Source organism: Eleutherodactylus coqui, chromosome 3 (genome assembly GCF_035609145.1).
Source record: "Eleutherodactylus coqui strain aEleCoq1 chromosome 3, aEleCoq1.hap1, whole genome shotgun sequence".
Lineage (NCBI taxonomy): Eukaryota > Metazoa > Chordata > Amphibia > Anura > Eleutherodactylidae > Eleutherodactylus > Eleutherodactylus coqui.
In genome coordinates this window covers 259,239,018-259,251,433 of record NC_089839.1, presented here as the reverse complement: position 1 = coordinate 259,251,433, position 12,416 = coordinate 259,239,018, and the positions used below count along the sequence as shown (strand labels likewise).

At 42.1% G+C, this 12,416-nt stretch overlaps 1 protein-coding gene across 1 annotated transcript in view; it reads left to right on the top strand.

Annotated features, from left to right (window-relative positions):
• Positions 1-12,416, top strand: part of HFM1 (helicase for meiosis 1) — a 118,571-nt gene that overhangs the window by 57,515 nt on the left and 48,640 nt on the right. Inside the window, exons 21-22 of the mRNA XM_066595000.1 lie at positions 2,910-3,001; positions 9,646-9,752. Of these exons, the coding sequence (XP_066451097.1) occupies positions 2,910-3,001; positions 9,646-9,752 (199 nt within the window). The remainder of the gene's footprint in view (positions 1-2,909; positions 3,002-9,645; positions 9,753-12,416) is intronic.

Below are 12,416 nucleotides of genomic sequence, written 5' to 3'. Positions count from 1 at the left end.
TCAAATGCCTCCATCCCCTTCTCACCACTGCCAAGAAACACCACAGCCCCCCTCACAAATCCCCCGCTCACCCTCGCTACCCTACTGCTTTGCTCCCTGCCAAACCTCCCCCCAATCACACCAAAACACCCCCAACACCAACCATTAGCCCACGCGCACCCTCTCTGCCCCCTTCAAATGCGCCCTTTGGAACTCCCAATCCATGTGCAGCAAACTCCTAACCATCCATGACCTCTTCACTTCCAAATGTCTCAACCTGCTCGCCCTGACCGAAATGTGGATACAGCAGTCTGATTTTGCCTCCCCTGCTGTTTTGTCCTTTGATGGCCTGCAGGTCTCCCAGACCCCCAGATCGGGCAACCTGCGCGTGGTGGAGTAGGTGTTCTCTTCTTGCCAAATTGCTCGACAACCTTGGCTCATGCCCCAAATGTGCTTCATCCAGAGATGTACTAGGTGTGCTGAACATTTGTGGTGCAAATCCAAACAGCCCACAGACTTCACTTACTTCAACTTTATGCTCCAAACCTACAACCTCGTCCTCTACCATGCCAAACAAGTTTATTTCACCTCCCTCGTCTCCTCACTATCCCATAACCCCAAATGACTCTTTGATACCTTGCACTCCCTCCTCAGTCCCAAAGAACAGGCCCCTGTGACAGATCTCAGTGCTAGAGAGCCAGCCTCCCACTTCAAAGAAAAAAATTGAAAACATCCGCAAAGAAATCTCTGAACATTACATGGCTAGCTCTGATCTCGGTCTCTTCAGCATTGCATCTATCACTCATTCACTATTTATACTAGAACCAACGACAGAGGAAGAAGTCTCCAGACTGCTTTTCACTGCTCGCCCCACCACCCGTGCTAGCGACCCTCTTCCTTCCCACCTCCTCTGGTCCCTTTCCCCAGCTGTCATTACCAACCTCACCACCATCTTCAACCTCTCCCTAATCTCTGGTATTTTCCCCTCCTCATTTAAACACTTCATCATATCCCCTCTGCTAAAGAAACCAACCCTTGACCCGACCAACACTGCCAGCTACCGACCCATCTCAAACCTCCCTCTCATCTCCAAACTACTTAAACTCGTCTATTCTTGCCTCACACACTTTCTCTCTGATAACTCTCTTCTCGACCTCCTCCAGTCCGGCTTCTGCCCCCTACATTCGACCGAAACCGCCTTCACAAAACTATCAAACGACCTGATGACAACCAAATCGAGGGGTGACTACTCCCTAGTAATCCTCCTTGACCTCTATGCTGCCTTTGACACTGTGGACCATGACTTCCTCCTTGCTATGCCTAAGGACACTGCTCTCACCTGATTCTCCTAACTCTCTGGCCGCTCTTTCAGCATCTCCTTTGCTGGCTCTATCTCCTCTCTGCTCCCCCTCGCTGTTGGGGTCCCCCAGGGCTTGATCCTTGGCCCCCATCTCTTCTTTATCTACACAGCCCCAATTGGACGAACCATTCACAGATTTGGCCTCCAATACCACCTCTACGCTGACGACACCCAGTTATACACCTCTTCCCACAACATCTCTGCACCTTTCCTCCAAAACATCCCCGACTGTCTGTCTGCTGTCTCTAACACCATGTCCTCCATTTTCTCAAACTTACCTCTCTTAAACGGACCTCATTATCTTTCCACCCTCAACCAGCTGACCTTGCCACCCAACATCTCCATATAAGTATCTGGCACCATCATAACATCCAAACAGCACGCCCGCTGCATTGTGGTCACACTAGATTCGGACCTCTCCTTTACCCCCCACATACGATCTCTGGCTCAAACATGCCACCTGCACCTTAGGAACATTGCTAAAATCCGTTCCTCACCATTAACACACTAAAGACACTCGTTGTCGCCCTCATCCATTCCCGACTCAACTACTGCAACTCGCTGCTCATTGGTATTCCCTGTACCAGACTCTCCCCTTTCCAATCCATTCAAAATGTGGCAGCTAGTCTCCTCTTCCTATCCAGGCGCCTCTGCACTATGCCAATCGCTGCATTGGCTGCCCATACACAACTGAACTCAATTCAAACCTATCACTCAAACCCACAATGCTCTCCACGGCACCGAGCCCATGTATATCGCTTCCCTCCTGTCCATAAATCATCCAACTCCCATGCTTTGCTCTACTAAAACACTGAGACTAAACACCCCTCTAATACGAACCTCACATGCTCACCTCCTCTGGATCACTCTACCCCAAAACATCCGGACAATCTCTGACACACGGAACTTCAGACTCGCCTCAAAGAATAACCTCTTTAAAGAAGCATACCAAACCCCCTGATCTAGTCCCCCACCCCGATAATATGGCCCCTGCCCCTCCCTATGGCTTTCCACTTTTACCCATAATGTATACTTCCTGGCCCGTACCTCCTGTACTACACCCACCCCGTTTGTGTCCTAAAATCTGTATATCATATACTATCATCGCATTGCTGTTTTCCCCTTTGCTCCTCCTCCTCCTATTGCCCCTGTACCTTCTGTATCACCCCCACACCCTTTGTTTCCAAATAATTGAATACCACATGTAAGTTTTGTAATGTCTGTAATTTTCGTACTATTTATGTTCCCCTTGTGCCTCGAACACGCTGTAGAATAAGTTGGCGCTATAGAAATAAAGATTATTATTATTACTCCTGATTTTCATTAAAGGTTCTTTTCTACATTCACTTCTGTCTCTGGTCACTACTGAGCGTCCTATTTAAGGATTCATATGCCCGATTCCCTCAGGCTCCATAACACTAAGTAATCCAGGTGCTAAAAGTGTTCATCACAACTATACTAATGAATGTGGTAATACCTGTTTATGTTTAGGGATAGAGTGTTTGAAAAGAAACCTTACAAAAATCTACTGTATAGTACTGTATTTAACTGTCTTTATTTACCCTCCTAGAAAACGGTAAACTGATGGCATTGTACTATATTGCCTTTGACACAGCTAAACGTTTCAACACTATTCAAGGAAAAGAAACGCTGACTGACTTGGTAAATTCATTTGTTATATGATATTCTGTTGTCATGTTGCTGTGACGTTGTGTTCCTGGCACCTGTAGTAGTATGGGTTTCCAGGAGCGCACTTCCACAGGTGTGGGATGATTGAGCTGGCTGGGTGTGGAGTTCTCCAGCCAGCTAATCACCACCGGTCTGCTGCACATAAATACCAGTCCCTCATTCTAGAGGGCACTGGTCATTTATTTATTTTGCCATTTTCCTCCTTCCCGCTCAGAACCCTGCTTTTGGGAGTCATGCATGTTCTGCTGTGGTGTTGCTTGCTTGCATGAAGTTCTGGGTGGGATTCTCTGTTGGTGTGAGCAGGACTCCTGGGGTTAAGTTGTCTTGTTAAAGGTTAAAGTAGGGAGTCGTGACACAACCAGGACCCTTTGTTGAGAGCTCATGACCTTAAGTATCTTGGCCAAAATACAAACCGATACCTTGGACGTACTTTACCTATTCCATCTGCTTATGTGTGTTGGTAGTCTAGGTAAGTGTTTTTGTGGTTGTCTGTCATTGTTGGATGTCTGCTCGCAAGTCCCATTTGCATGTTCCACTATTCCAATCCTTTTCCTCCAGCCCTTGCTTGGGTTGCGTCTGTGTAGGTAATTTTTCCCACAGTGTGCATAGATGTAACATAATGACCAGCCTTCTATTTGTGTTTGTCCTGGGCATAGTGTGCAATATGCTCATGGCGAACATGACATCTGTTAGGTGAAACCAGACATTTTTTTAACTTTTTGTTTTGTTTAATAAAAAGTAAAAGTTTGCACTGCATAATTGACAATAAAGAGTGCTATCAATTAGACATTCATTAAAACCAAAAAAACAGCTAATAGATTTTGGGGACTAAAAGCCTTTTTAGATGGAACAAATAGTATTCTGAATTGTGTGAAACTGAATGATCGTTCAGTGTGAACGCAGAAAACTATTAAATGACCAATGATAATTCGTTCACTTCTTGTACATTGTTTATTTCGTGCAGGCTATAAAAACCTGACAGTGATCGGTCCATGTAAACAGCGATAAAAATCTGACAATCTGTGTGCGACAAGAGGCAGTTGTTCATTTATGAATGACTGCCTGTTTACTCTGAATGGAGGTGGGCGGCCAGATGAGCTCTCCAATGCGTTCCACCTCCATTCAGTGAGCAATAAGATCTAACAGATTCCCCTTGAAGTAGGCTATTCAATCATGAGTTACAGTATTTTGTCTTATCTTCATGGGTTACGCTCTGAGTATACATATTAACCCTTCAATGACCACCCATATGTCTTTTGACGTTGGCCGTTAAGAGACTTTATTCTGCATTGCAGTGTTTTGATGACGCTGCTTTAGAAGCCTTGCGTGGGTCTCCCGTGCGGGGGAACAGGTGCTCAGCTGTCAGATGACAGCCTGGAACTTGCTGTAACACTGGGGACAGAAGAAACCTTAGTTCCTTGGTGTTTAACCCTTTACATGCCACTGTCAGTGTGTAAAAGGCTGACAGAGGGAGGGGACTCTCACCCATCGGACCCCCATGCTGTTATTGTGGGGTCCCAATGGGTTCTTATGGCACCCAGAGGATTCAATATAGCCTCCGACTCTGCCAGCTACAGTGGCCTATGAGGCTCAGCCTCTGCCTGAACTTCATAAGCTTTCTAATACACTACTATACTGAGGTATAGTAGTGTATTATAAGAATCATAAAATGTGGTGACTTTTGCTATGTAGAAAAATGTTTTTAAAAAAAATCACACGTGTTATCACTGCGTTTGTGTTAACCCCTTAGTGATAAAGCCTGTTTGCGCCTTAGTGACTGAGCCAAATTTTGGAAATGTGACGTGTCACTTTAATATAGCATAACCCTGTAAAGGTTTTACATATCCAAGTGATTCTGACATTGTATTTTCGCCACATGTTGTACTTCATTTAGGTTGTAAAAATAGACTGATAGAATTTGTGTATATTTATTAAAAGTGCCAATATTGGGAAAATTTTGAAAAAATTGTCATTTTTTTCACATTTTCAATTGTAATATCTCAAATATGTGCAGACATATTGTACACATTTTTGCTAAGATATATATTTCCATCTGTTTACTTTATTCTGAATGCACATTTGAAAAACTTTAGGTTTTTTTACCATTTAAGAGACATACAAATTTAACATTACTTTTCAGCATTTTGAGGAACACTTCGTTTTCCTACCCCAAGCCAAGATTGTAAAGGCTCATGAGTGTCAGAATCATAGATACCCCCACAAATAACCCTATTTTAAAAACTACTCCCCTTAATGTTTTCACTCCGGGGGATCATGAGTATTTTGACCCCACTGTTTTTTTCAGGAATTAATGCAATTTAGAGGAGAAAAAATAAAATGTTATATTTTTGCAAATATGTCATTTTAAAGACATTTTTTTTCTATAGTGCACATGAAAATGAGGATTGACACCCCAAAATGGATACCCCTGTTTGCCCTGTGTTCAGAGACATACCTATTGTCGCCCTAATCTTATGTCTGGATGCACAATGGGGCCCAAAATGAAAGGAGTAGTCAGTGTCTTTCATAACAAATTTAGCTTGAAGGCCTTTTAGGCCCCTTAGCACACTTGTAGAGCTCTTAACCAGGCAAAACCATAGAAAAGACCCACAAATTACCCAATTTTGAAAACTAGACACATTAACGAATTTATCTAGAGGTGTACTGCCCATTTTGACCCCACAGTTTTTAAAGGAATTCAAGCAAAGCAAAAGAAAAAAATTGTTATTTTCGTTTTTTGGGATTTCTGTAATTTTAAAAACAGCTTTTTTTTGTACAGCATACATATAAATGAAGACTTGCCCCCCAAAATGGATACCCCTGTTTGTCCTGTTTTCAGAAATATACCCATTATGGCCCTAATCTTATGTCTGCATGCACACCGGGGCCAAAAATGAAAGGAGTAGTCAGTGGCTTTCAGAACAGAAATTTTGCTTGAAGGTAATTTAGGCCCCATTGCCCACTTGTAGAGCCCTAGAGCGGCCAAAACCATAGAAAACCCTCACAAATTACCCCATTTTGAAAACTAGACCCCTCAACGAATTCACCTAGGGGTCTACTGAGTATTTTTACTGTACAATTTTTGAATAAATCTAAGCAGGAGGAGCACCCGTTGGATTTCAGGGTACAACTGAATAAATTTCAGGCACCATAGCACACTTGTAGAGCCATTGAGCGGCCAAAATGATAACAAACACCCACAAATGACCCCATTTTGAAAACTAGATCCTCTAGGGTTTTACTGCGTATTTTGACCCCACAGTATTTGAATGAATATAAACAAAGCAGAAGGAAAAATTACGATTTTCATTTTTTTGGCAATTGTGTCAATTTAAAAACAGGTTTTTTTGTACAGTGTACATAGGAATGAAGACGTTGCCAAAAAATGGATCCCCCCATTTGTCCCGTGTTCATAAACATACCCATTGTGGCTCTAATCTACTTACAGGACACATGGCAAGGCCTGTAATGCACAGAACACCCGTTGGTTTGCAAGTCACAACTGAATAAATTCCAGGCCCCATTGCTCACTTGTGCGGAAAAAACATTAACTCCCTAAAAATAATCCCCCTCCTCCACGCCCTTTTTGGCATTCCTTAAATTTTAGATAAAAGTAATAATGATAACTGTGTGGTATTTCCAAAGACAGGGTAATTACGGAGGCTGGTTGGGATAGACAAATGGGCAGTAAAATTGGATATCCCCCTCCTCTCATGCTTTTTTAGGGGTATTTCTTGACCTTAGCAGCAGGGATAGGGTGTAAAAAGTGGCGTTCTGTGAGGCCTCGTAAGCTTGCTGAGGTGCGGTGGTCTCACACTGAAGGCACTTAAGCTGCTTCTGGAACTGCAAGAAGGCGAGCGTTCCCGGGCTTCCTGTAAATTACGTATTACAAGTAGCGATGTGAATAATACCAGGTTCATGCAGCCGGATGTGGAATCCACTTGCAGAGGCCCACAGTGGATCCCAGCTGTAAGCCCGGCCGTGACCCTGCCTATGGCCACGTAATGTACTGCGCATAACTGCGTACTCACACAGGCATACATGCACAGTAAACCTTTTTTTGTTCGTATTTTCCGCACCATCGCTTAGCGATGACGCAGGTACCCGCAGCCCGTACACAATTTAGTTACGTATGGGCTGCGGTTATATCCATGACCATGGAGCACAATGGGCTCTACGTTGCAGATATCCATGGTAAAATAGAATATGCTGCGTTCTGTTTTCTGCGAGTGGATTATGTAATTCCAGCCCACTAATGTGAGCGGAATTGTGTAATCCAATGTGATTGATCTGCATATTACTGCGCATCAGACGCATGCGGAATCCATAATTCCTATCCGGTCATGTGAGACCAGCCTAAAGTAGGTTTTTATTACATGACCGGGACCACTCAACGAGGCCATTGATCCAATCACAGTGCTTACTTACACAGCGCTGACAGCGGGGGAATTCAAAGTCGAGCAGGGAGATGACAGCGGGGAGAATTCTCTAGCAGCTTGCCGTACCGCGGGGGAGAGCATAGTGCCGGGGACACAGACGCCGGCTGGGAGGGGAGTATTGCAGTTTTTTTTACCCAATATATACTTTAGTATAGCTAGGCTTATACTCGAGTCAATAAGTTTTACCAGTTTTGTACCCGGGTTGGCTAATACTCGAGTATATACAGTAAACTGTATAAACTTGGTATCACTGGATTCATGCTGACCCAGAGAATGTTAGTACATTATTTATTTTGCACACTGAACGCCAAATGGAATCCAAAAAAGAAATGGCAGAATTTATTTTTTTCCCCAGTCCCCCTAAAAAAAATTAATAAAAGCTAAGACATTATATATACCCAGAAATGAGGCCATTAAAAAAAAACGTGTCCCACAAAAAAAAAAGCCCTCATATAGCTATGTCGATGGAAAGATTAAAAAGTTATAGCTCTAGGAATGCAACAATGAAAAAAACTGAAAAATGAGTTAGTTGTTATGTCGCAAACAGGCTTTATCTTTAAGGGGTTAATATACTATTTAATGTGTCTGGAAAGTTAGATGAAGCTTCTATGACCTGTTTAGCGGTGGTCTCTAAAGCCAACCTGTAGTGAAAAATTTAATCAGCACAGTGCCCTTAGATGCTTATGTACATTACTTTTGTAATGTACATAAACCTTTTCATTAAAGGGATTCTGTCATTCAAAAAAACCAAAAACTTATACTTATCTATTCCTCCCCAGACAGCCTTCTTCCCAGATCTTCACCTAACCGATCTTTTCCTGCCTCCTCCAGTTACCCAGGGCACGTCACCCCCAGACAGCTGGATCCTCTTCTTCCTGTGACGAAGGGTACATTGCCAACTTTCTTCTACCCGTAGGGCGATGTATGCTACGTCACAGGAAAAATCCTTGAATCTTGCAATTTTTACACAAACCACTGAGCCTAATAGTCTTACATTTTCTATTCTATAGAGGAAACTTTTCAGTAGGCAGGGTTGCATTGAAAGGTAACATCTATATATATTCACATTCACAATAGATGATGGTCACAGTTTACCTGCTCTACCTCCATGCACAATGACCTCTGCACAGGTCACAGTACATGGCTAGAGCAGACCCTCATGGTAGTCAATGCCCCCCCTACGGTCTGTTTTGTCTATGTCACATGAGTTTTGTTGTAAAGCATCTCTAAAGACCATTAACTGCAGCTCAGACAAGATGACAACATCTCCCCATAATCATGTACAGACAATAGAGTAAAAGATCTGCAATCAGAATATAAAAACAGATTAGGAAAAATGTCACTATCAAGTTTTAAATAGTAAAAAATAAAAGTGATACATTTCCTTTAAGATCTCTGTTAGAGACTTCATCTTATTTTACTAAAAAAAATGTCTGCTATATTAGGCTCTTTTCACATCTGCATCAAGGGCTCCATTGGTGTCTTTGTTCGGAACACTAAATTATACAATGCATAGCTATGGATGGAAGAATTAGAGAGATCATTTTGGGGACAGATATTTAAACCGTCTCCTTTGTATTAAGGACACCGGTTATACATCCCATGTACTGGCCAGTACTCTGCACCTTTGTGTTCTGTGCCGTATTTCCAAAGTTTTCAGTGGACCTGTGCTAAGCAGTTCTGCTTAGTTTTCAGATCTGAACTTTTTGTACCCAAATACTCTGTGGGTTGGTGTACAGTGGTTGGTGTTGCTAGTTTGTCTCAGACTGGTTCTCGGCTTTCCTCCGAAAGTGGGATCATCCTGTTCAGAGCGGGTGCTCCGCTTGAGGGGCCAGTGTGGTTTGGGCGGTTAAGATTATACTAAGTTGCCTTCCTTATTTCAGTTTGTTATAGCCACCTGTGTTAGACCATAAGTACCCTATCTATCTGTCCACCAGCTTGAGCACATGTTTAACTACAGAATTTTTCACCTCCGATTGTATAGACCAGTCTTACTAGAGATGTCATAGGACCTATAATTTGAATATACTGTACTAAGAAAAAAATAAGTCAGCTATAGAATACAGAAATTTTTATCTGAAATTTGAAAGCCCCTAAATGAGTTATCATTTTGTATTGCTGAGTATATTAGGTCTTTAAGAATTTTAATAGTTCATAGTACTATTTTTTTATGTATAGGTCACACTGATATCTACATGTAAAGAGTTCTCAGATGTACAACTAAGAACCAGTGAGAAGAAAATGCTTAATTCATTGAATAAGGATAAAAACAGAGTAACCATCAGGTAATATTGTCAATAAACAGTATTTCTGAAGCTTTTTTAGGTAAGAGTAAATTCAATGTTCTAATACAGAAAAATGGAATAATATCTCCCTTTGCAATTGACAGAAAAATCTCATGGAATATTATACTCCCAAGAAAGTAAGGAGTATAGCATCCCAGAGACCAGAGAATATGTATCCAGAGCCTTATCTGTGTGCTTGGTGTCTACTAGCGTTAAGACACTCACGCTCGACTTCCCCATAAGCACACATGCTTGGCTCAGCCAAGCATATATTTTCAATGGGGAGAGGAGAGCGAGCTACTGCCAGATACCTGTAAAATACAACCTGCTTGATCCTTCTATCCCATCTTCATACACAAAAGATAGCTGCTCCTATGGGAACTGGTAGGTTCAGATAACATTTGTCTTATGTGTATGCGGACCTCAACTATTCAACTACGAGGGGGTGCTGATAAGTCTTTGGCTTCTTTTTTTGTTGCTATGGTAACGAATGTTACATCACATGAGAGCCTTATGTGTCTAATATATGTTTTCAAAATTTTGTGTTTGTAGTTTTTTGGCAACAGTGATCTCGGCACACGGGAAAACAAAATGGCGGAGTCTAAGGTGATATTCACAGCAAATGAGAGCAGAGGAGTGATAAAATTCTTGTTTCTGCAAGGAAAGTCTGCGAAGGATATTCATGGTGATATGTCGCAGACATTGGGGGAATCAATGCCCTTCATATTCTACAGTTAAGAACTGGATTGCCAAATTTAAAACGGGCCACTTCAGCACCAATGATGAGGAACATCCTGGACGACCGAAAGAGGTTATTGTTCCGGAGATCGTCAATGCTATGCACAACCTCATACTGAAGAATTGGTGAATTTCAGCTAAAGGAATACGATTTCTCGTGAACGTGTTTGTGTCATTATCCATTAACATTTGAACATGAAAAAGCTATCTGCAAAGTGGGTCCCCAAATGTTTGACAACAGATCAGAAAAGCATGCGAGTGAAAACTTCCCGGTCCATTTGTCAGTGTTTCTGGACGGATAAGAACTTCCTGGATCGACTGGTCACTATGGATGAGACCTGGATTTATTTGTATGACCCTGAAACCAAGGAGCAGTCAAAAGAGTGGATGCACAGTGGTTCTCCTCGCCCAAAGAAGTTTAGGGTGCAAAAATCTGCCACTAAGGTGATGGCGTCTGTGTTCTGGGATAAGGAGGGCGTGCTGCTAGTGGACTACCTTCAAAATGGTTCCACCATCAATGCAAGGTATTGCATTTAACTTTTGGACCATGTGAAGGCAGCTCTGAAGACGAAAAGGTGCGGCAAGCTGTCCAAAGGAATCTTGTTCCTGCAAGACAACGCCTCCTCTCACACTTCACAAGTGACCACGGCAAAACTGGTGGAGCTAGGCTTCCAGCTGGTTGACCACCCACCAGATCTAGCTCCCTCCGACTATCATCTGTTTCCAAACCTGAAGAAACACCTCAAGGGTACCAAATTTCACACCATTTCTGATGTCATGGCTCCTACAGATGACTGGTTTGAGGCACAACTGAAATCCTTCTTTTTGCAAGGCTTACAGAACTTGGAATACCGATGTAAGAAATGTGTTGGCATCAGTGGAGAGTATGTGGAATAAATGTAAAGTTTCATCTTCCTATCTCGTTTCTTTCTGGGTAAAGCCAAAGACTTATCAGCAGCCCCTCGTATAACTATGCTTTCAGCAGTGCACTATAGCTATCATTAAGTCACCCACCCTCTAATAATAATGATGTGATTTTCCTCATTCTGTGCTTGTATTATCTACAACAAAGCCGATAAGTGAGCTACAGAGAGCAGGTCAATACAGAAGCTATTTCATTTTCTAACAATAAATTCATTTTAAGGATATGTTCTGGGATTTGGTGACCTATCCTTACTGTTCACTTGACTGGTTAGCATAGCTACAACCTTACAGCTTAGTATCCTACATTAATTTCACAGTAAAGTGTTGGTCATTAAAATCCATATTAGCTAAAATAATGAACACATTACTGAGCAAAGAAATATGAATATTTAGTAACATAATTAACAGGATAAATGGTTGAACAATAATTACATGAAAAAAAGACCTTAAAAAGAACACAAATAAGTCAACACAACACCGAATACATTAAAGATACAAACACAACACACTTTTTACCTTTTTTTGACCTCATAATGTACATGTACCTTGTGTGGCTGTGGCTGGGATATGGAGCTAACTCATGCCGTTCCCGGTTTATGCTAGCTGTTTGAAACATAAAAGCTACAATTGGAACTGATCACAACTGTTTAGCTTCTTAGATACTACAGTAAATGCTGACAGTGGCAACAAAGCATGGGGATGGAAAGAGAGGCTTGATTTGGTAGCTACAGCATCTTCTTTGCTGCTCAGTGGAGATGATAAGCAAGTAATAAGAGAGTGATACTTCATTTGCTTAGCATCTCTTCTGACAAGCAGAGCAGATACTGCAACTTCAGATGCAGCTAGTTCACGATACCAGAAATCACACTGCATAACCAATGGAGCAAAAAGAAGCAAAAATGTGCATGTGTGACCACATTGAAACAGTTACTAAGGTGAACATTGTATAGAAACAACATGGCGCTATTCTAACACTAGGCCTGGAATATCTGGACATGTAAA